Below are 25,811 nucleotides of genomic sequence, written 5' to 3'. Positions count from 1 at the left end.
AGGAACAAAGGAAGCAAGTTAGTGACGTTCTAGTATATTCTTCTTTATATATTTGATGCCTTACAAAGAAAGCCAAACTGGATCTACAAATGTGATAGGAGTTATTATTGAGTTATTATGCTTGACAGAGCAACCCCTGAAGAACAGCTGAAAAAATAGGGGTATGGGGAAAATGGAAAACATAGGCTAAGGACTGAGGTAAGTGCTACATGTGGGATTTTTTTTCTTTTTGGAAACAAAAAAAGGCAGTATTCCTGGAGGTGGAGCATGTGATTGCCTCTAAAGATTTATAATGAAATAACCTATTTCTTATAGAAATAAACAATGTAAAAAATTCATGTTTCTTACCTCTTTACTGCATCTCCTTTACTCAGTGGTCTCTTATCTCTTTTTTCTATTCTGGGTAAAAGTTGTTCTATATTTTACCATCTGTTTTTCCATCTTCCTTCTTCTGTAATGAGTTTACTATACTTTCCTCAGTTTCAGTTTCTTTTACTCTTTGCTCATGCTCCTAATCTTGTTGAATCTTTGCCTTGTCCCCACATCTTCCTTTCCTCCCTTTTGCAGCACTTGGGCTTCCTATGGCTTTTTAACAGTTTAAGTAAGGCTCAGGCCTGAGATAATCATGTGGCTGCCAACGGGGCAGTAGGGCTGCTGTCTAAAGAAATCAGTGGCTACAGGAAAAAGGAAGCCAGCAGATGCTACTGTAGCAAACACTAACAGGAAGATATGCCCAGCCAAATGCATTTCACATATCCAGAGAGCTGTCCCTAAACTGTTCCCAGAATTCCCCTTCCCTTGGCTCTCCCAGGCATGAGGTAGGTGTTCAAGGGCCCCTTACCCGTTGGCCTTATAAAAGGCCTTTGCCATTTAGGCTCAGGAAGAATACCCCCACTCTACAGCCTCAGACATTACCTCTTCTGCCCCCCTCCAGATACAGCCCTTCCTCACACACCTTTCACCTTCCTTCATGCACCAACCATACAAATTCCCACATGATTTTCTCAAACAATATTTCTCGTTATAAACTCATAAATCCTTACTTACCCTTTTTAATGCAAACAGCTCCTGGCTTGCATAAAATTTTCTTTTTGGTTTCTCTACCCACAATCTCTAACTACAATCATGTCACTTCCCTACAGTCGCCTGTACTTGTAAACTCATTCTCCTTTTCTCCCTCTTCTCCCCAGGAATAAATATTCTGTTCTCTTCTTACAATATTCTCTCCCTTGCTCCTTCCCAGAATCCCTTCAGGTCTCCTCCCCAGCCAAACTTTCAAATGCTCTTCGTTTACAGTTTCCCTGTCAGTCACTCTTATGGTACTAGATCTTCTCTCTTTCCATCAAGAGAGACAGAAGAAGATGCACTTTTCCTGTGCCCATTGGGGCTGTACTTTCAAAGAAGAGTGAAATATGCAGGTGTTCCCCAGCCCCTCCATTTCCTAAGAAAAAGCATGTCACCAGCCCAACAGGTGAAGCAGAAGAGTCCCCCGTTCCCCAACCTTTCATGGTCCCGAGTCTCAGTGAATTCACCCCAACTCTCGAGCCGTAAGCTCCTGTGCAGGCATCGCCCATCTTCCCACCATGCTGCGGAGGGAACCCACCCGGGCCGGGGCTATTTTGAGGACAAAAATTAACCAGGAGCTTCGCTTGAGGAGGGCCGGGAGGTCTTGGCCGTGGTGCCGGTACCGTGTGCGAAGGCGGGGACGCGGAGCGGCGGGCGCGGAGCGGGGGGCGCGGAGTGGGGCGCGCTCCCCTCCCTCCGGGCTCGGCAAGGCCCCCGGCGCCCCGGGCCCCGGGCGGGACCATCCCGCACACGCCCCGCGCCCTCCCGCGCCCTCCCGCTCCGCTCCGCCCCCCTCCGCCGGCCGCCGCGGCGCTGCGCTGCGCTGCGCTGCGCGGGGCTGGGCGGGCGGGCGGGGCGCTCCCGAGGGAGGCGGCGGGAGGACGCTCGGGGGGCCGCGGCCCGGCTCCCGCCCTGCCTCCCCGCCCGCCGTCGCCGGGGAGCCGCGGCGCCCCCCGCGCCGGGGCATGCGGCCGGCGGCGAGGTGCCGGCTGCTGGCAGGGGCCGGGGAAGGCGGGCGGGGGGCGGGCTCCCGCCGCCGCCGCGGCTCGGCCCCGTCTCGCCGGCTGCCATTAGCCTCCCGCTCTGCTCCCATGCGGAGCGGCGGGGCCGGCGCGGCGCGGCCCGGCGGGAGGGCGCCCGGCGCGGCGGGGCGCTAGCGGCGGCGGCGGCGGCGGCGGAGCTCTCCAGGGTGCTGGGGCGCCGCGCGGAGCTGCGCCGCCGCCCGAGCCGAGCCGAGCCGAGCCGAGCCGAGCCGAGGCGCTCCGCGCCGCGCCGCCGGTGCCGGTGCCGGTGCCAGTGCCGATGCCGGTGCCGATGCCGCGGGCACGTCCGCGGCAGGGCTGGCCAGCGGCGCCGAGTAGCATGGCCCGGATGAGGTACCTGCGCGCGGCCGTCTCGGGATTTTATCTGTGGGAAGCCGCGGTGCTGCTCAGGTGAGTTCACTGCCCTGCGGTGCCCGTTTCCCCGCGCAGCTGCAATGCCTGGGACTCGCGCAAAGCCCCGCCGCTGTCACTGCTTTTCCAGCCTCACCGCTAATGCCTAGTTACCTCCGCCGGCCAGAATGCGGCCACGGGGACTTGAAATGCGGGGGATCTGTGCCTCGCGAATGACTTTGTAACATTCCGTTGCCTCGAATTTGGTGTCGCATTTTGCAAACCGGAGGATGTGCATTTCCTTCGTCGGCTCACAGTCGGGGTCTGCTGCTTGGTCACTGAATTTTATCAGCGTTTTTAGTGGGAAATGTAACATTCATGATCTTGACAAGTCTTCTGGTGCAAAATAGCTATATGCGTAAGTTACAGATAATAACCCGAATTGGGAATATTCAGACTTCAGTTATTACTATCAGTTTTGGTCAGTAAAGAAGATGCAGGGATCATATTAGGTCAGAAAAGACTAATGCAGAAACAAAAAAATGATAGCTGTGTGAACAGAGGAGATGGTCTACAGAATTTCTCTCAAAAGGTCTAACTACAAAGCACTGTACCACTGGGCAGTCTAGGATTTGTATTCTGAAAGATAACAATACATCCATAAACTATGACCAGAGTAGAAGATTGAGGTTCATAAGCCTTTTTCTTCTTTCTGCCCAGTGCGCTTTTTCTAGCTAAACTAATGTTATGATATCAACGCAAGCATTTTTTTTAATACATAGTTCTAGACGTGTGGTGATAGTAGGCTACAATAAACTTGTTTAAGTACTCTGATCATTCTAAAGGTGAGGGAAAAATTTAAAAAGAAAAAAAAACAGACATGCAAAAAAGCAGACTTCAGTGTCATCATATATTCATTGCTGATGCAGAATTAACTGTGCTAGTTACCAACAAACATTCTAGCTCTATATTACAATAAATAGATTATGGCATATATCACGACACTGCCAGATTATTTTTAAGCATCATATTGTTACTTGACAAAGATAAAAAAGGGAACTAAAATTTTAAAAATACTTCTCCAGAGAGAGTTTTGGGATTATTCATGTAAACCATCTGTAACCACAAATAGAAAGTTGAAAGAGCAATGTATATTGCCTCACAACGATGGCACACCCTGACAGGTGATCACAGGTTCATAATGAATCTTTTCTTTCTTGTTGAAGTTAGTTTAATTTGTATCAACATATATAATGTAAATAGTTTCTAACGTGATTTTATTGCAATTGTTGCAAAAGAGATTTTAAGGAACTGGGTCATATGGTATGGGATTAATTGCCTCTGGGAGGAAAGACTAAATGCACATATATTACAGTCAAAATTTTCTATTTGCACTGAATATTTAATGTTCGAAGTAGAAGACCAAACCCCTGTAGACTGTAGGGAGCACATGCAGTACTGTCCTATTATTATTTTATTACAATGTACTTACAGAACCTATTTTTCCTCAGCATAATATTTAAATGTCATCCAACTGTTGAATGATTAGTCCTTTCTTTTAATAATATAAAGATACATAGTATCTTCCAATGGAAAAAATAAGTGAAAAATAAAAGTTTTGGAAGGCATACAGGTATTTTGCATTATATAATTGTTGACTAACATTTAATTGTTTCAGAAGGTATAGTGGCATTTTATTTTGTAAAAATTCAAATTATTTTGTTCAATGTTCAAACAACTGTTGTATTACAACAACCTTATGCTCTTACATTACCACTTTTCCACAAAGACCATGATTATTTTGCTCAAAGATCCAGGTGTACATTACATACAGTGTTAGAGAATGAATTCGGGAAGCTGCTCAGAATCTACATATATCTTTGATATGTATCTCAACATAAAGCCTGCTTGTGACTTTAGGTCTAGCAATACAAACTGAGAAACCTGAGGAAAGGCAGAGTCAGTGATATTCATTCAGACCCACAGAAGTCTCCATGTGCAACACAGCTTGAAGAAGAAAAAGTGTTAAAAAAAAAAGTTAAAATATTAAAACTTGTAAAATTCCTAAGTTTCTTGGGGCCATTTATCTTAGTTCTCTCCAGATTTAAGTCTTGTGTAACTGTTTACATTAGAGCAAAGGGAACAGGGAATAGTAGGATGCTACTTCCACTCTCTGTAAGACACAGACTCCCACCTTCTCTCTGAGTACCTACATAACACCCTCAGTGAAAAGACAGAGGTAGTAGGGATTCCTAGGAATAACCAGACCCTAAGTTTTTCACCTGCTCAAACATTACAGAAAAAATAACAAATTTTCCCTGATATTTTGCAACATTAAAAACTCTCCTACTCTTCATCAACAAGCATTCAAGGCTTCATGAGAGGACTGAAGGACCCTAATAGGAAAAACTTTCAACTCTTGTCCAGCAGCCATGAGACTGTTTAAAAAGACCCTTTAAATGTTATGCCTGTGAAGACAGAGATTTAATTTTATTTTCAGTACAAGTCAAATGAAAACAAAAGGTCTCTTTTTCAATATAGATTATATAATTATGGGCCTGTTGCTTTAATCAGCAAAGTCTCTGGACTAGTATGCTACGCAAGAGGAGAAGCACCTGATATTTTTATTGAAATATTTTTTTTCATCTCATATTTAAAGGTTCTACAAACTCAACTGATTAAAAGAAAGTGTATTTTGGATGTTGTATGATGCAATTGTTAATTTCATTTCTGAAAAACATTGTAGAGAAAACATCCTCAATTGCATTTCATAATATTGCACATAACTGTAGTACTATATCTTAGATTAATAACATAATAATAGATTAATATATCTTAGATATGGAAAACAAGAGTTTAAGCAGATAACACTCTATTATGTTTTCCAGTAATATACTTGAGGAATGGGAAAAGGCTATCATCAGACCCAAAATAAAATAGTATGAAACATTATTGCTCACTAATGACTGCCAGAGCCAGCCCCAGTGTGATAATAAGAAGTGGGCAGAGATGCACCAGTGAGGATAAGGGCTAGGAAAAGGAATTTTATGGAACCTGAAAATAACTGTAATTCACTACTAAACAAGGAAAACAAACACTTTGAATTTGAAACTGTAATCACTTCCAAGATTGAATATTCCGCTAAGTTTTTGTTAAAGTAATGGCATGAACACAAGTTTTTCTGGATTTGCCTGGATTCCAAGAGGTCATGCTGAGGGCAAGATCCTATTTGTAGAATCAATACAAAGATCGTATTTGTGAGTCATATATGACACAGGTCATATTTGTGAGTCAAACAGTTTTAAGAAAGCTCTCAAATTTGCATGGACTTCAGTAGAGCTCTATTCAAACTACACCATCACGGACTTTACAGGGACACTGCTTTCTCCTTAAGGACGACAGAGACATTTTATATGTGGACCTGTGTATCGGGAAAGCACAGGATGGAAAGGTAGGTGGCACTGTGGAAATGCAAAATAGATTTTCCCCGTATGATATTTCTTAGGTAACCATATCAGCATAACTTACACTAAGATTCATGCTACAATTAGGTTTATCATCTCTTTCCTCATTCCATTCACTAGCCTATGCTGGAGGAAACAATATCACAGAGACAGCTAACTGCACTTTGGGACCAGATTCCTGTGGAAAAAATCTCCATGCAACCTAACTCTGTCTCTATGTCTGAGCTCACAGTTAGCTGATTTTGAAATTATTCTTGCATTGCATTGCAAATTGACTACAGACGAGTAGCTTTAAGAAGCAGAAGTCAAGGTACTCTAAGCCCGCAGCAGTTCCTTTCTTACACAAATAATGAAAGAAAGAGAAACAACAGCTACAAAACATTAAATCTGAGATGCCATCATGATCATCTTTGGAAAGGAAGTTTTTCAGAGCTTCTGATGAGACTTCAGCAGCACATTAAGATGTGAGAGATTATACCTATAGTACTATTCTAGCAATAAAAGTCTGCTAAAGCTAGAATGTGAATAGAAGACTGTGTGAAAGAAAAAGTAGTGAATCAGGATGTGGGTACTGAGGGAGACTACCTTTCCTCTGAAGCCCAGCGCCATTTTCAAAAGATAGTTTATATGGAATAAATCAGTCAACAGACTCCAGGTCCTAATGAAAAAGCCTTGATATGTGTCAGGAGCAGCAAGGGCAGGCCACTCTGTAAGGGAAGGTGAGCTGAGCTGGGAGTCAAGAGTTCCAGAAAGCAGGCAGGAGCAGCGTCCTCACCAACAAAGTTTATGGCCCCACAGTACCTGCACGAGAGTAGAGCGGGTCCAGTTCAAACAACAGTTCAGATTGCCAGGCAAGTCTGCAGAGATGAGGCAGGTCTGAGGTCAAGCCAAAAAGCCAAGTCAGCAGGTCAGAGTCAGGCTCAGAATCAGGAAGGTGACAGACCACGTACATGTGTACCTGCACTGTAGCTCGAGCAGAGACCAAGAGTGAGTCCCCACCATCCCTCAGAGAAAAATATAAAGAAAAAGGAAAAAAAGAAACAGCTCCGGAGAGGGGGGAGAGGTGAAGCCTCAGCCCCTGCTGAGGCTTCTCACAGTTTTTTATCAAACACTCTTTGATTCAGAGCTGGATAGCGGCACTGTCAGAGCTGGCACGGAGCCCAGGCAGCCCAACCCCTGGGATAAGGGGAACGTGCTCAGGGCTCTTACAAAATGTCAGGGGGAGAGCATCGGGCCTCCCTTGCAGCATGTGCCCATCAGCACATAGGTGTTCAAAATTCCGAAACTCAGACAAAGTTTTCTCATAAATGAGGATATGTAATTCAAATTCTCTTGTATTTCAAATGGACCAGTGAAAACACTGAAATCCCTTTCTACCAAAATAAGAATTTTGTCACCAGTGTGAATTTGATCAGAACTTTTACTAGTCATTCCTTCTTTCTACTAAAGAAAATATATTTTCCTAAGTGACCACCATTTTATGTTTGAGGAAGGAGAAGTATGTGTAGAGTTTTGAGCTTATAACGCTAGAAGCTGTAAGAAAATAAAATTAAATTACAAAGCAATTTCAATCAAGAACATGAATCTTTCAATTCTTACTGTGCTAGTGACATTTCTTACTTTTCAGCCTCTCCTAATTCATTGCTAGTGAAATGATGCTAACAACAACTGAAAGCAAGTAATATTTTGAGATGAGTACTGTGCTGCCGTACGATGAAAAAGGTAATAGTTCCTCTATCAGATTAGTCTTGTCCAGATATCCTAGGATTCATGACAATTCAAGAAAGTGAAAATTTGTATAAGATCGGACCCTCTCATTTTAACAGATACAGAATACGAGCTTCAAATCACCTTACTGAGTATTATGTAATAATACCTATATGGAACGATTCCTACAAATCAGCTTTGCTCAAATAATAATGAAAAGTCCTTCTGTATGGTGTTGCATCTTCTTTTTATTTTTTTCCTACTGGTCTTCATGATATTTATTGGAAGAATCAGAAAAAGCAGAGAGCAACAAGAAAGAAAAAGTTTTATTGTCACTGAAATATAAGTATTGTGAACAAACAGAATAAAAGACACCTTTTTGAAGAAGAGTATCAGCTACCAGCAGAAAGGAAACATCTCAGAGAGATGGAAGAGACACAGACAGAAACCATGTGTAACAAGCATGCAGGACCAAACTACGAGAATGAGAAGGGCATCAGGAAGCAGAACAGTCTACCCAGCAATGCAGAGGGAAAAGAAGGGGACAGTCTTTGAGACTGGCCATTTTTTCCAGCAGAGACTCTAATCCATTATTTTTTATGGCTTCTGAAGCAATAGGATCCTACCTGATTGATGACTCTAGATGCCATGTCAATATAAATGCTAAGTAAGTAATAACAAAAAGAAAGGAGAAAAAAGTGCAAAAACAGACAGCATGTCATTATAAAAGAATAAAAGAATGTATTAAAGGAAACTATTGTTGTTACTTTTCCAGTCAGCTCTCTAATTAATTGCTCCAAAATTATCCAACAGCAAACAGGGTTAGAATTGGTCCACACTGCAATGAAGTTTCTACATAATGAACACTTCCTATATAATTTTCCTGCACCACATGGTATCCTATTATTCCCCTAGCCCTAGCATGGATGTACAAAACCGAGCAGGGACAAAGAAAGTCAGGGCTATTACCAAGTATTAACTCCCTGAAAGAATATCAATCCTTGTCAATATTGTTATTAAGGAGGTTTCCATTTGGTGTCATAAAACATGAGTTGAATGTAGTTGCCAGAGGAAAGGACAGAAAATGCAGAAAAGTTGAAGAAGACCCCAAAGACACGTGGATACATTGGAAAATTAACTCAGTGAAACATTAAAGTGAGTAGAGAGCCAACACACAAGTACTAAATCATCTTATACTGTGAGGATGAGCTTGTTGCTATTAACCCATACGTGATTCTTACAGCTAAAACTAAAATAGGAGGGTATTATCAGCAAAATCAGTACAGCTGTTACATTTCCCTCTCCCTGATTAAAAATTCAAGCTGCAATTATGACTACATACCCTACAGTCTTAGGATATTTTTGTTGCATTCCATCTTTGATATAAGAACTTATCCTTATTCAACTACAAGCATTGCCTCTTGTCACTTGTGCCAGTCTCATGATTTAGAACATCATGAGTAATTAAACATCAAAAAAGATATATTGGCATATACTACTCACCTCACTTTTGCCCAAGGCTTCACATACTATGTACAGTTTGCAGGAGACAACACCACATGTAAAACTTATTTCCAATTTCTTGTAAAAATGCATTTTTCTTTCTTTCAGAATCTTGAAAAGTAAATTATAAACCCAACATAATCTAAGTAACATCCTCTTTGAGGATCCACAGGTAGTAATGTGCCATATCTAAGATATGACTTTCTATGAATTGACTGTTTAAAATTTGTATAATTTTTAACATTCACTATTTCACAACTAACCACTCAGCAGAAACACCTAGTAAATACAGTTATACCAGCATGCTTCTTCAGAAGATGATTATTTTTAATTATTATTACTTTCAGTCCATCTTAGTGGGTGACTACAGAGTCTAGGGACTTTTTCCGGAAAAGGTTGGCTTACATGCCTTGTGAGTCGGTTTGGCACAAAGGAGTGAAAAAGATACACTTTTTTTTCTATGTTATATATACTTGTTATCTGTATTTTATATACATATATTTATATACATATACATATAACATTTCTCACTTTCTAGCTATACGAAGAGATACTTATATAAAGCAAATCACTCAAATCTTTATTGCTTAAGTATAACTTCAGATCCTGGACATCTTGGCCATAATAATTCCCATCCTAATCTGCCTGTAACACAAGAGACTCGTCCTGGGGAAAGAGGCACTGGGTAAAGCCACAGAGCCAGCTTGAAAGCTCTGTGCCAGCCTCCTAATCACCTCCAACTAATTTAGGGTCAGTGACCAAGGACACTGAGACTCATCCCAAGTTTCATTCCTCCTTGGTGACTGTATTAACCCAACAGGGTAGTCTTGGGGTTGCACGGCAGCATGCCAAGAAGGTAGCGCATTGCACAACTAGTGCAAGACCAGGGAATTACTAAGCGGTGCACAGATACCAATCCACCCTGCGTCCCTCTACTATAGCCATGTATTTTCTGTAAAGCACTGACTTCAAATGGCTAGAATATGACTAACTGCTGTACTGTAAGGTAAATTTTAATTTTGCGTCTAAGCCTCTATCTAATGCCTCCATGAAAGGATGTGTGTCTGAGCGATGCTTTCCCTGTTGCTACCAGGTCAGATCCATTGCCACTGATGCCATTAATAATAGACATTAAAAAAAAAGTGGTCAAATTTCAGCATCACATCTGGACTAGATCCCATAAAATATTTTTTGGAAAACTATAGTGTTTTTTTCATTGCTGCATCTGCAAAAAGGAATGTTTTACACAAATAATTTTTTTTTGCAAATAGAAAGATGCAAATTTATCAGATGTTAGTTGTGAAAAATAATTTGGAAGAGTTAAACAAACAAACCTCTGTTTTCCTTCAGTTTTTGCACACTGAAGATCTGATTCTCAGCTGTTTTGAACATGATATTGCAAGTTGTTTTTACACAAAGAGAATGTGAAATGCACCCACTTGAGATAGCAATACATGATTACAAAAAGTACAGTGCAGTGGAGAACTGGAACTAATGGGGATATTTGCATCCAGTTTCTCCTTCCTTATACGGTAAAATTTCATCTCCAAAACTTATCCCAAAATTCTAATACTGTGCAAAAGAACTCTTAAGATCTCTGCATGTAAGAGTACTCAAATTTTCACCTGTAATCAAACTGTGAGGACTTTTTCAGATTCCCTAAAGGAAAAATGCTCAAGTAACGGTTAACAGAATGGCTTTCTTCATCCTTTTTAACAGTGATTACTCCTTCAGGTGATGAAGTGTCTTGCAGATAAGAAAGACCAGAACACATTCAGGCATATCTTTCCTTCACCCAGCATATTTTCATTTGTTTATATGAAGTTTAGAAGACTGAGATGACAATCAAGGGGGCATGGGATACATAGCACAGGCAAGACTAGGATAGCAAATGTGTAGCAGATGTGTATCTGAGAGGAATTTAAAACACCACTTTCTGTGTGTTTAAAGAGCCACCACTGTCTGTGTATGTGTAGTGGATCAAGATAATTTTGGTGGAAATATGAAAGGCTAACAGCACTGTTTTTTAACCTTCATGTTATTTTCTCTGACTTAGTAAGGAATATGCTTCAGTGCATGCATTAGAAACACTAAGGTCTGTCATTATGTGGCATGAATCCTGCCACTCTGGGCATCACCCTTCAGTTCAACCCTGTGTTGCCTTAAACAACATCATATACTGGAGCACTGTAGTGTTGATTCTGCATATAATTAATAAAGAGGAAAAAACTACTTCATTCATGTAGCGCACGTAAATTAACATGGCTGATTGAACATCAACATTACTGTTTCACAGAAAATTCCAAAATTCTGAAAAGGTTTTGTTGCTTTTTCAATGCATAGCAGGAATTTTAAGTTGTGAAAAGCAGGAAGAATCTTTGTCAATGGTGTGGGGGAGATGTTCAGAGAAGTTTTTGAAGACTAGAACCTGGGACCCCACCTTCGAAACTCTTAAAGATTCTTCATGTGCAGTTCCACACCAGCACTAAAAAACTGACTGATGCTGAGCGAATAGAAAGGACACCAGACAAGATCCCACACAAGCCTGCCTACTTTTCATTGAAACGACACTGAAACAGATATGTTTCTACTCTATTTAAACAAATCAGTATTTCTCTAACTAGAAATATTTTGTCTCATTTGAAAATTCTTAATCAATAGTAGTAACACAGTATTTACTCTATAGCTAGCTGACTAATCAAAATAAACAATTTCATGAGCAGTATTTTGGGAAAGAACTTTATATAGCCCTGAGTTCTATTTACTGGTAAGTCTTGATTTGTCTAGGCTGCAGTTGCTGTTGAAATACTTTATCTTAAGGTGAGTGACTCTCCAAGCTATATTCAGCTTTCCTCTAATTTAACTTATATCCTTATATCCACTTGGAAAAAAGTGTCATCTTCTAAACAGTTATCTGACAGGCTCACTGAAGATATAGGGCAACATTGTTGTACCAACACAAGCAGAACTTCCCTAAGGCAAATGGAGTTGTGTTTAGTTGAATTATGCTTTAGTCTTCACAGGCCCCACAGCATTAATTCAGAACTGAATTTTTGTCAAGTTTGATAAAGCCCTATCCTTTAATTCTATTATAAGATTTTCTATAAAGTTTCTTGTGAATAGAAAAAGAGTTGGTTGAGAAGGAAAACACAAAAAAGAATTATGCAGATTCCCAAATGTTTTCAGTTTCATTTATGGTTCTCAACTCATAAAGGTGGATTTTTAAAGCAAAGCAAAGCAAATGAAGGAACAGTGTGCCTGTGGAATTGTAACTGGTCATTACTGATGATTATCACACCTACCTTTTTTCTGCAACACACACCTCAATTGGCATTGTTCTGGATTATATTGAACGACAGTACAGAACCTAGTGGATGCAAAGTAAGCTTATGGGGCAATGGCACAGCAATAGTTAAAAATCTAGGCAGTAAATTAGAACTTGCAAAACTAGCAATTTGCAACTGCATTATTTGAAGGACATTTTGGGACACAGTCAAAATACAGGATCAACTAAGCAGTTGTAATCTGTAAAATTCTGTTCTCAATATTTGCTCTTAGATTTGGAAAGAGTTTGCCTTGGGAAAAAATGGTTTGCAGTCCTTACCCAGGCAAAGTCTCATTTTAATTAATTCTCTTTTCATATTATTGTTGTCTTACTGATATCAGTTGAATTATTCTTCATTATGGTGGTGAAAGACACCAGTCAGTTCCTGAACATATTCAGTCCGTTAGAGGAATCATTCATTAATCATGAAAACAAATGTAATTGTTCAGCTCTGACAAGCATCCACAGTGGGATATCTGGTGTTACAAAAGATAATACTGTAAAATTATTTTACTCAGAGGCTTCTGAAACTATCCATTACTCTGACAACTTTTATTATTTAGTTAATATGCAAATTAATCTTTATAATGAGATAGTAATGCAAGTTTAAACTACTATAAATTAGGGATTTATGATTTCTATTTTCAAGGAAATTCCATTCACTTCAGTTGAGTATTATCTGTCTAAAAAAAACAGTTAATTGAATTTTGGGAAGATCTGACTACCTTTAATTCAAAATTAAAGTTGACAGAAATTTAACTCAAGCAGTCATTCTCTGGAAGAGTCCTGAGTTAACAACACAACAATAAGGTTTTGCTCATTACTGAGGGCAAAGGTTGAAAATTATAAAATGTCTGAATCTGAATATTTGAAACATTCCTCTACTCCTTTTCCATTCATCTGGGACAACTTCTTCCCAAAAATGTAGGTAGAGAAAAATTAAGAAACTGTAAGACACTAAGACCTGAATTTATGATGCAGTTATAAGCAGTTATGAAAATCAGGTACACAGGAGGCACAAGAGACTATTCAGAGATGAAGTGGTTCTGAGAAAATCATGAACAAATACTCAGATTAGAGCCAGAATTCATAAAACGTCTTAAGAAAATTCAAATGCTGCATGGCTAAATTTGGCAACAATAAATTTGTCATAAACATGAAAATGAAATTAGAGAGACAATCTATAGTTTAATGAATCCAGACCTAATTAAGGTGGAAAGCCACATCTATGTTTATGAAAAATGCTGACAATCCATTTTCTTCTTTATCCTAAGAGATAAATGTTTTTCCAAGGAGAAAAAAAGCATTGTGCATACATATACATACACAGTCACAAACACCAACAAGTATATACAAATTGAAGCCTGATTTGGAATATAAAGCCCTTTGACCTGTGGAATGAGGATCAGGTCAAAGTGACTGAAAAAGACTTTAAAAGCCATTATTCACTAGTCTTTGTCTCTGTTAGAAAAAGCAAAAACATACTACAGTGATCCAAAGCTTTTTCAAACTACAGTACATAAAGTAAATATGCTATGGACATTATATCAGTTTACTTTCATTGCAAACAGAGCTGGAGGAAGTCTGTAGGGCTGGAGCAACACTCAACTGTATTGATAAAAGAGAAAAGAATATTATGCTACAAAGGTATCAGGAACATCATAACAAAATGAAGGTAATTAATCCATTGCCTAACCTATAAAGAGCACTAAAATGCCATATTACTTCAGTCACTGAAACAGAAAAATGAAAAAATTTCCAAACCTGAAGGAACAGCTATTTTTATTAGCTGCATTGAAATGCAATCCCATATATTTTTTATGCAGTTCTCCTTTCTAACCACTAAGATAATAAAGAATAGATAATTACTGATCTTAAATTGGCAATTTATTGTTTGCTGCATATAAAGAATTGTCGCTTTGTCCAAAATGTCTCTAGTAATCTCTGACTCAATTCTACATATCTCTCTGGCATTATATCAAAAATTAATCTGACCTATTGAACTTCCTAAAAATAAGAGGGTAAGAGGGCCACTAGAAAAATCAAAGAATATGAAAAAATCAGTAAAGAAACCTAACCTGTCACTGAAAATGTTCTCCTGAGGATTTTTGTTAGAAAACAGCTCTTCAAAATCTTATTGGCAATAAAATGCTTCTGCTTCTGCTGTTGAACTGACAGTCTTTTCTCTGACAAACATTAGTTAAGAATTCTGTGTTTGTCTCTGAGCTAATGAAATCATTATTATCCAAAACACTGTAGGATACGAAAATCTGCATTATCACTGCATTAGGTACTGATGACTTTATGAATAAGAATAAACAAAAGAAATTTCATCTTTAATTAGCAAGTAATACATTATTGTCATTTTTAACAGAAACTGTAGGAAAGACAGCTGGAATCTCAGTCATTTTTGAGTCACTGCAAATATAATCTTTCTCCTTCATTTGGCATCGCTGGGTTTTAGTACATTTTACCCTCTTCCTTTATTTATTCTTTCAACAGTGTAAACTCATTTTTCTTTTTTTGTCCCCCAGGCTGAAATTAATTCATTCACCAAGAAAGCTCAAGTAGAATTATTTTAGTGCTGGAATAGAAAGGAGGAGTTGGGAGGAGCAAATCTGTCTTCTCCTAGCCTGAACCTTGAACTATAGAAGAGGGTCATGTTACCCAATTCAGGTGTCTCAGTTAGGAGTTTAGTTGCCCTCGGTTCACAATGTGGCTAATGAAAAGAGAGTGATTCATCCAAAAGTGTTTCAGAGAAAGAGCCTAATTTTGAGTGTTGTCTTACCCCTCAGGAGTAATCCTTCCTGTGTGAGCTACAATAGGACTGCAGGGACAGCAGGGTCTGTGGGTCCCTTCCAGGACTGGATCCATGCAACTGTAATCCTCTGACACAGCTCCTAGCTTTCCAAAATGGCTTTGGCTTTTTATGAATCAATATTGCTGATGAACAGCCTCCAATAAGGGCAGGCCATTTGTCTTCCATTTACTCTGAGGGATTTTAATTTTCAGTAGAGTTTGCTTTAAAATTTCTCTTGAGAATTTTATTGCAATTTTAAAAAATATTTAAACATATTTGTGTCTCTTCTGAGGTTCCATTCCACAATATTCGCACCATCAGCAAATATTTCAGAAATTAACCTTGTTCGGTCAAATCAAAAACAGTGAAATGCATTACTCTTCTGACACAACTATTTCAGGGAGCCAGTTTAAACATATCACATCTCAGAAGACCATTTGTGTCATGCTACTTGACTGAGCAAACGCATTTTAATGACAAACTGTCCAAAAACTTGGAAAATTTTTGAGAAACAGTTTTAACAACAGAAACCAAAAAAATATTTTTTAAGCTTTATATTGGCATTCTTTGTCTAAAATTGAAAGCAGTTTTTATCCTTCTGTAAGATTTATTTTTTTTGTTCAAACAAGGAAAACATTAATGTGAATGATCTAGAGGCCTTCAGAGGTCATTTTTGTTAACCTTTGGTGCTTTTTGTTTTAAGCTGTCATATTTCGGAATATCCTACTGACGAAAGAGGTATTTTTCGCAGGTTCATGTTCACTCTTGGAATAATATTTGCAATTTTTACATACTCTAGATTCTGATCTGCTTTAATTCACAGATTAGATAATGAGATAATTAGATTAATTCCCTTTAGAAAAAAATCCTATGCTTCTGATCTCTTAAAATGTAATGTTCACTTTTCACATTAATCTTACCAAATACTTTCTATTAATGATACAGAACAGAGTCTAAAGACTGTTCTCATATCACAGAATCTTACTGCTGTAATTTTCAAAACACAGTATTAAAGTATTGTCAGATGATCAGACACCAGCTATTTGAAGATCATTTTATTTTAGCAGACCTTGTTAATTAAATGGTCATACTGAATAATTTTTGTTTTAAAAATAACAAATTCTATCACCATTATATTACAGCTATAGAATCAAGGGAAGTAGTCTTGAGATTAAAGCACCTAACCATTATTATACTCATGAGGTGAACCAGTGAATCAGTACCAACTCAGATTAATTTGCTGAAATGCTTTTGTGTATTGCTGTTTGCGAGATGCAGCAGAGCGCATAATGGCTGGCTGCAGTTTATGTTTTCCTTACGAGTGTGTAATTAATTTCCTTGAGCTGCTCAGTAAAGCTTTTTAATGTAAAGTGCATTAAAAGCATTCAAACATCAGCTGGATAAAATGGACCACAAACACAAGATCCGATTGCTCCAGGGGTTTGGCCACACTTGCTGTCTCAGAGAATAAGCTAAATAATGAAATGAAAGAGCTACTGGACCATTACAATGCATGAAAAGCATCATAAAACAGCTCTGTAGCATCCATTTTAAGATAAAATACAAAATTTCTAATTTCTGAATGGTCTGTATTTAAGGTGCTAATGGAAAGAAAGAATTATTATTACGTGAGAAAATTCACCAAGCCAAAGATGACAGAAACTTGACTTTCAACGATGGTATTAATGTAAGATTTCCAAGGTAAAATATACAGGTATTCTAGCCATGGAAGGAAGAAAATGAACATACTATCTCAAGTCAAAGGTAATTTATAATAAATGTTTTCAACATTAAATTAGTGACAATCTGCAGATAATGCTCAGAATAACTTGGATAAACTATGGCACTGCTCTAACTTGTACTTGTTGGTAACATCTCTCTGGTGTCTAGCAGAAGGGATCATTACAGCAAACCATACTCATTTTTCATCACTGTCATCCTCCTGTACCAGCAACAAACTGAGAAGAGTCAGTGGATGGTGTGAGACAGAATTTCTTTCAGCATCTTTTCTTTATAATATTCATATTAAGCCCTTCTGGAGGGCTTTACGCTTTCTTACATTAATATTCTCAGTAGCCCACTACATCTTTTCTTCAATGTTTTCAAATAAGTAATTATACTTTTTAAGGGTTGAAACAACATACTGGAAGTGATTAAAAAAAAAAAAACACCTTGAAGATGAAAAGTTCAAAAAGTTTTGAATCCATCATAATATCTGACGGGAGAAATCAACGAAAATCAGTACTTTCAGTAACACACCAGTGACATGAAACTCTCAAAGGCAGTATCATTGAAATGACTTTCCAAAATATAACTTTAAAAAAAAGCATACATATAAAACACCTTCATTTGTAGAGTCCCTTTCCTTTACTTGTACTTTCAGAAAAACAGGCACTATTTTGGGGCAGACAGAAAATGACAGCTTGAGAGCAGGAATACAGTCATTCTTCAAAAAACATGGGAAAGTAGTTTCTGACTTTTGTGGCTCTAAAAGTCTTAGCAAAGGAATCATATATTTGTTTGTGGAGATTGTGAAATTCCCTTTGAAGAGTTCTTCCTCAATCATTTTCTTTTGGAGGAAAGGAAGAGAGAGTTAGGTTTCTTTTTTACAAATGTGCCTACTTTATAGAGAGATTTCAGGAGTTCAAATTCATGACTTGTGCCTTTTCTTGTAAAATGAATTACCAATACTGCTAGATGAGATCTCCCATTTAAATTCTGTAGATTGTGGGTGCTCTTGCTACATAGTTATCCTACCTATATATTTTCTTCTAGTTATGAAATTGTAATGTTTTTTATCACATAAAAAAATCAACAGTAGTACAAACAACTTCAGCAGGGAGATTAAAGAAAACTGAATCCATTGCCTGCAAACACAGTCATACCTCTCACAACATCCTAATATCCTTACCAAGTTTCACCTTGAAACAGGGAGGGCTTTTGTATCCCTACTCCCAGCGCTAGACTATTCCTGAACTGAAGTATTTCAGTGCTTGAAAACCTTTTAATTTACAATCTGAATTTATTCTTGGCCACTTTCCATTCATTTGTTTTCATGCCAGTGTTATCATTTAGCTTAAATTTCTTTCTTCTTTGCAGGTGCATGTCACAGATAGCACATTAGCTCATTCTTTCCCAGCGCTGGTCAATCTCTGATTTTTGCGCTGGCTGTAGATTATTAACAGCTCAAGCGCATTTTCCATTACGAGGCTTAATTACATGCTATGCAGGGAGGAGGGGCTGGTAAAAGAACTGCTGAGCAACCCAAATACCCAATTGTGAAAGGAATTGAGCAAAATGGGCCAACATTACCATGTGTAACGTGCAACTCAGGTTACAGGTTACCTTACTGGTACCTACAAGTCTGCAACCCAGCCCCAGGGCAGAATAACCCTGGGAAGACATCATTTCCCACTTTTCAACTACTCCCATTACTTCCTTTCCTTAAACTCTGCAAGTCTAGAATGTGCCTTTTGGCTCTTGGCAGTCTGAAGATTTTGGCATGAGATCTGTAATGTCTACTCCTAATTCAGCCTGCTTTTCATAGGTCAGTCCTTTTTATCAAGCTACCCATATATGAAACACTATACCTTGTATTTTGTTAAATTGTTTGTTCCAGAAAGTCATATTGTCTTGACTGGTACAGTTTGTTCTACTATTAAGTTATCTTTATTATTAAAACTGTGTGACTAAATTCCCATTTGAATTTGTCTGTATCTCATTGATTATTCTTCTGCCTTTCTTCTTTAGAATAAATGTCCAGTACTTTCCACCCTTTGAGGTATTTATACACTTCAATCATGTTACTTTTCAATCTTCTTTTTGATAGCTAAGCAGATTGAGCTCTTAAAGTCTCTTACTGTAAGGAAATTTCTCTAGCTCTCAGATCATGGTTTAGTGGCTTTGTTCAGTACCTTTCCTAATGCTTTAATGTCCCTTTTAAAACTTGGACACCGAATTTGATGCCATGTCCCAGAGCTTGCCTCATTAATAGCATATAAAATAATAAAGTGACCTTCATGCTCCTACTCACTCCTACAAGCTTTCCATACCCTTGCATAACACAGTAGTGCAGTGAAAACGTTACCACAACAGTGCTGAACTATTCAACATGAATTCTGAATCCTTTTTCAGACTCACTACTTTCCTAGGTACAGTCTCCAACTCTGTAGGTGTGGCCCACATTCCCAATTCATGTCTGTAAGTATTCCTCCTCTCTCTGTTTTAAAATGTTCTGCTTAAATGGACTTAACTTCAAAGACTGAGTTACTTCCTTGCCCTCATCAGTATTTATATCTCAGTCAATTTTTTGTGATTCTTAAGTCTGAACCACCAATGATTTTATATTTTATTTCTAGATCACAGATGATAGGGCTGAACATCATCTCTACTACATCTCCCTGCAATAACTTTCAGGCTAGAGTTTAGAATGTGGGTACAATCTACAGAAGTCTGAGTTTTGGCTATGCGAGGTGTTTTCTTAATTTCTAAGACATTCCAATGTCCTCAGCTTGAGCTAACTGTTCCTGGCTCAAGTATAACTTTTGGTAGGCCATGCACTATTACAGACCTGTGACTTCAGGATGTTTTCTTATTTCTGTCCATTAAATTCCAACTTGACACATGACACAAAGCTCATCTCTCTTCAGGTTTTAAGTGAGCAGTGATTTAACAGACAGAATAGTCCAATGACAACAGTAATTATAGTCCTGGTGATTCTGATTTTCGGTCGATGCCTGTTTTATATGACAGACTACTTGGAACAAAAATTTTCACCCTAGCTTTTGATGGTCTAAATAGAGCTGCTCACAAACAATTTTTTGAACACATTGCTTGACAATGGAAAAATGGAAAATTTGTTGTTGCTTTTTGTCCACTACTTTAATTAACAAATTTCCTTTTGATTGTTTAACCACATTTAATTTAATCAGGTCTAAAATGTTTGAAAAAAAGAAATAAAGTACTGGTTTGAGTCTGAAATCTGAAAATAGTTTAAATCTTTTTAACTGATAGTAATATTTACCAATAACTCACAGGATAGCCACAATATAAAAGCACTATGGCAGCTAGCATCCTTGTTGACAGCTTTTCCTGGTGAAATATGAATAGACCAGAAGACTGGGAAGTTACAGTTTCTCTCCAGGAAAAAACTTAGGCAATGGGAATTCTTTGCTGACTTTGCCTATGAACAACTGTGTACAGTTTTCCTTCTTGGTGATTTAAAGCTGCATAATTAATTTATGCTAACCATACGTTTGTTGTAGTTTACTTTTGAATGCACCACAGGATATAAGTTTTGATGACACTAAATTCTTGGAAAATACACACACAAAATTCTTTAAAAAAATGCAACAGGTCAGAGTAGATTCCCTCCAGATGGGCAGAAAGCCATTCTTGGAATCATACAATAGTTGTGTGTAGTGAAGAGAAAGGTTATATACAGAATTCCCATTAACACTAAAAGGAGCTAATTTCATACTTCATGAAAGCAGTGCAACCTTGTACACTTAGCCCAGCCTTATCTTTCAGAGGTAATGTACAATAAAACTGAAAAATCTTTACCATGTAGAATCAATTTTGGTGATAATTTGTATACAAAAAAACAGTACTTTGCCAGGTAGGCCTTCCTAAAATCCATTGCCATACTGAAGCTTGACTATACTACCAAGTCTTGGTCCTTTTTGATTAGAAGAGTATTCCACAAGTCAGCTCAGATAAATGAAAAAATTATTTGGCCAACAGCTTCTTGAGATACATGTTTTCCACTAAAGGGAATTTGAAAGGGCAGAAATCTGCAATGCACAACCAGCTTTTACTCAGGAACACATCAAGCTGAGAACAAAGGAAAATTTTCTTTGAAGTAAGTTTTAATTACAAATTATGGCTGAGATTTCTAGTATAAAACTTGCTTACACAAAAAGTATTAATTACCCTGAATATATTGTTTTCAGAAGCAGGCAATAAAATTATTCAAGATATTCTTAAGCTTAAACTGACTAATTATATTAAATACCAATTGACACTGCCATGATGTCACAAAAAGGCAAAAACTACCTTGGGAAAATCAGTAGTCCCAACAACAATTATTTTTTCTTACTAGGTATTAGCTAATGCTAATTCCTAATAACCTTAACTTTAAAGTACTCTATTCCATGGCAGCCTTTGAAAACAACAACAATTGCAATAACAGAAAGATTCTAGAAGAAGTTCAGAGAAGTGAAAAAAAAATTCTCCACTCAGAGAAAGTGATCAGTGTTGAAGCTAACAATGGGCCTAACAGTATAAGAGAAATATCTAAACATATGTATATATATATGTCTATACATCTATACATTTCTATTTATATGTCAGTATATGTACAGGAACTTGATTCCCCACAGCCTTGCAAACAGATACAGTGCAGTGAAGTAGGTGTAATTGGGTTTTCCCATTTTTGTTTGCTTTATAACCATGAATAATCTTTTACAGAAATATAAAGGACTCTGAGTTGCAAGACTGTGATGAACCAGACCTGTTCAGAAGGTTTGATGATGAAAATGATGTCAGAGGCCAGCAGGAACTGAACACATCCCAATAACTTTAAATGGCACTAGGAAAGGAATATGTTGAGTGCTTACTTTATCAGAGACAAATACCTTATCCAGCCACAGAAAAAAATAAAGAACCAGGTTAGCTACTAAAGGACACTAAAGAAGCATCTTTATTGAAACCAGGTATCAAAGGATTCTGAAAAATTTAGAAATATGCAATCAACTTACCAAAGAATAGAATAAACACTAGATAAGCAACCAGAGGGATAAATGTATTTTTTAACTTTCTGATTTTATTAATATTACCATTAAAAGACTTCATTGCTATTTTCTAATTAAAAATATAATACCAAAACAGTCTAGAGGTCAATATGTCTATAAGTTAATACATGCAAGTCTCCCAAACTTGCTACAAGCAACACTCAGTATGAAAGCCCCCCAAAAAAGAATTCTATGGTTTAAGATATTAAATCCAAATTCCAATTTGAAGACAGAGCTTTTAGTGCACCTTGTAAACAGAAGTTGCCATAAAACAGTAACTTTCATGTCCCAAGTAACCCATGTAACTAAAAATTAATTTTAATGACTAAAAATATTTATTTGGATGACTGAAAATATGTATCTATATAGCTATGTAACCACCCAACGCACATATGGATCAACAGAAAATTGAAATGAAAACATCCCCCCGAGTCTTTGGAGAAAAAAATAGCATTCTCAGTCTGCACTTAACATGGCCTGTGCATACAAACATACATCTATAGAATTTTTCCATTTCTGAACACTATCTATTGCTAACAAGCAAAATTCAGCATTTTTAATGAATTAGAAAATTCCTATGAGTTTTGCATTCTTTCCTGTATGTAACTCTAATTAAAGGCATATTTAAACATTTCTAAAAGAATTAATCGGCATTAGTAGGAAACAATTGTCTAAAAATCAGGTAAGTAAAAGAGATTTGCATCTTTCTGCAATAAATTTTGACTAGACATCAGCATGACAAAAAGCTCTGTATCTTCTTTCAGGCTCTTAAAATGGTTAATGGTTTTAGCTGCACGGTGTAACATGATGTTACTTACACTTTTTTATATATATATAGTTATTAACTGTGTTCATTTTTCAATATATTGGCCAGCACTCAAGTAAGACTTTTACAACAACAGGCTTTTTCTATAACAAAAGACCTTTTTTTTGAGATCCACATGGTTGATCTCAGTGCTGATATTCTTCTCTCTTGACATGTGCAGAACACACTTTAGAATGTCAGTGGGAGTTCTGCATATGTATGGCGAAGAGGCTATATGAGATGACATTTGCCATGTGGCCCTGAGATGAAAATTTTGCCCTAAGATAGTACTTCCAGTAAGTTTTTTTTCCACCACAGCAGTCATTTTTCTTTCAGTGGAAAATGAACCTCAAAGACGATGTTAAAGAATATAATTTGCCAGGAAACTGTTTGGTATCGTATGTATAAATATCACCATAAAACATTCACTGAACAAAAAATAGTGGCAGTAGTATCAACCTATAAAAGATCCTGACTATTTTTTTCTAACATAGGCTGCTATTACATCACACCCAGTTAAACAAAACAGTCTTAGAGCTGACTCCAAATTATGATGTTCCATATGCACAGCTATTTGTGTAGATGACGTAATTTTTTACTTCTGCAGTTCTGTATAAAGCATCAATTACTGATGACTGAAAGTGTATTAATGTCCAGAAGTCCTGAAGATGTAACACCGTCCTATCAGTATGCAGCTTAGCAAAAAAAATTCACATGTTAAAAAACAGATATAAAATGAATTTACTATTTACATATAAATGAATTAAATTAATTCTTTGCTATTATTATTTTTAAAGCATAAACTAGTTAAAAGACAATTTTAGCTTTGCTGTTTTCTTGTTCATACACTATTAAGCAAAGTGATTGAATGTGAAAAATTAAAGTTTTCTTTAAAAATATCTCTAAGGAAATTTTTTGTTCTGTTTTTTTTTTTTTTCCTTCCTTATTGTTAGTTTGGTAGCCACAAAGGAAACAGATAGCGCAAGATCTCATAGCATGCCAATGTCGCCATCTGATTTTCTGGATAAACTAATGGGTCGGATGTCGGGCTACGATGCAAGGATCAGACCAAATTTCAAAGGTAACTTCAAACCTAACTTGTCATGTAATTCAGTATTTCTTTCACACAGATGCAATTTCTGGAACAACTGTAAAAACAAAACAAATATACTCTCATTGAAAAAATGTTACCTTCCTTGCCCTATCTTTGCTATGAACATTAATTTCAGTAGTAACATGCTCTATTCCTGTCACTTTCACAGCTGGCCAAATCACAGAATCACAGAACGGTTGAGGTTTGAAGGGACCTCTGGAGATCATCTAGTCCAACTCCCCTGCTCAAGGAGGGTCACCTAGAGCATGTTGCACAGGACGCGAGGCAATGGGCACAAACTGAAACACAGACACTTCCATCTTAACATGAGGAAAAACTTTTTCACTGTGAGGGTGACAGAGCACTGGAACAGGTTGCCCAGAGAGGTGGTGGAGTCTCCTTCTCTGGAGATATTCAAAACGCGCCTGGATGCAATCCTGTGCAATGTGCTCTAGGTGACCCTGCTGAGCAGGGGGGTTGGACTGGATGATCTCCAGAGGTCCCTTCCAACCTCAGTGATTCTGTGATTCTGTGATTGCATCCAGGCGGGTTTTGAATATCTCCAGAGAAGGAGACTCCATAACCTCTCTGGGCAACCTGTGCCAGTGCCCTGTCACCCTCACAATGAAGAAGATTTTCCTCATGTTCGGATGGAACTGTCTGTGTTTCAGTTTGTGCCCGTTGCCTCGCGTCCTGTCGCTCGGCACCACTGAAAAGAGTCTGGTCCCATCCTCTCGACACCCTCCCTTCAGATACTTGTACACGTTGATAAGATCTCCTCTCAGCCTTCTCTTCTCCAAGCTAAACAGGCCCAGCTCTCTCAGCCTTCTCTCATAAGAGAGATGCTCCAGTCCCCTAATCATCTTTGTAGCCCTTCGCTGGACTTGCTCCAGTAGTGCCACATCCCTCTTGTACTGGGGAGCCCAGAACTGGACGCAGTACTCCAGATGGGGCCTCCCCAGGGCTGAGTAGAGGGGGAGAATCACCTCCCTCGACCTGCTGGCAACACTCTTCCTGATGCACCCCAGCATACCATTGGCCTTCTTGGCCACAAGGGCACATTGCTGCCTCATGCTTAACTTGGTGTCCACCAGCACTCCCAGGTCCTTCTCCACAGAGCTGCTTTCCAGCAGGTCAACCCCCAACCTGTACTGGTGCATGGGGTTATTCCTCCCCAGGTGCAGGACCCTGCACTTCCCTTTGTTGAACTTCATGAGGTTCCTCTCCGCCCACCTCTCCAGCCTGTCCAGGTCTCTCTGAATGGCAGCACAGCCTTCTGGTGTATCGGCCACTCCTCCCAGTTTTGTATCATCGACAAACTTGCTGAGGGTGCACTCTGTCCCTTCATCCAGGTCATTGATGAAGAAGTTGAACAAGACTGGACCCAGTACTGACCCCTGGGGGACACCGCTAGCTACAGGCCTCCAAATAGACTCTGCGCCACTGATCACAACCCTCTGAGCTCTGCCATTCAGCCACTTCTCAATCCACCTCACTGTCCACTCATCTAGCCAGCACTTCCTGAGCTTGTCTTTGAGGATGTTATGGGAGACAGCGTCGAAAGCCTTGCTGAAGTCTAGGTAGACAACATCCACTGCTCCCCCCTCATCTACCCAGCCAGTCATTCCATCATAGAAGGCTATCAGATTGGTTAAGCATGATTTCCCCTTGGTGAAGCCATGCTGACTACTCCTGATCACCTTCTTGTCCTCCACATGCTTGGAGATGGCCTCCAGGATGGGCTGCTCCATCACCTTTCCAGGGATGGAGGTGAGGCTGACTGGCCTGTAGTTGCCTGGGTCCTCCTTCTTGCCCTTTTTGAAGACTGGGGTGACATTGGCTTTCTTCCAGTCCTCAGGCACCTCTCCTGTTCTCCATGACCTTT

The 25,811-nt window shown here is 38.7% G+C and overlaps 1 protein-coding gene across 1 annotated transcript in view; it reads left to right on the top strand.

Annotated features, from left to right (window-relative positions):
* Positions 1-2,379: 2,379 nt before the first annotated feature.
* GLRA3 (glycine receptor alpha 3) overlaps positions 2,380-25,811 on the top strand; it is a 100,698-nt gene continuing 77,266 nt past the window's right edge. Inside the window, exons 1-2 of the mRNA XM_067297132.1 lie at positions 2,380-2,498; positions 23,787-23,914. Of these exons, the coding sequence (XP_067153233.1) occupies positions 2,380-2,498; positions 23,787-23,914 (247 nt within the window). The remainder of the gene's footprint in view (positions 2,499-23,786; positions 23,915-25,811) is intronic.

Source organism: Apteryx mantelli, chromosome 5 (assembly GCF_036417845.1).
Source record: "Apteryx mantelli isolate bAptMan1 chromosome 5, bAptMan1.hap1, whole genome shotgun sequence".
NCBI lineage: Eukaryota > Metazoa > Chordata > Aves > Apterygiformes > Apterygidae > Apteryx > Apteryx mantelli.
This window is presented reverse-complemented; position numbering and strand designations above follow the sequence as displayed.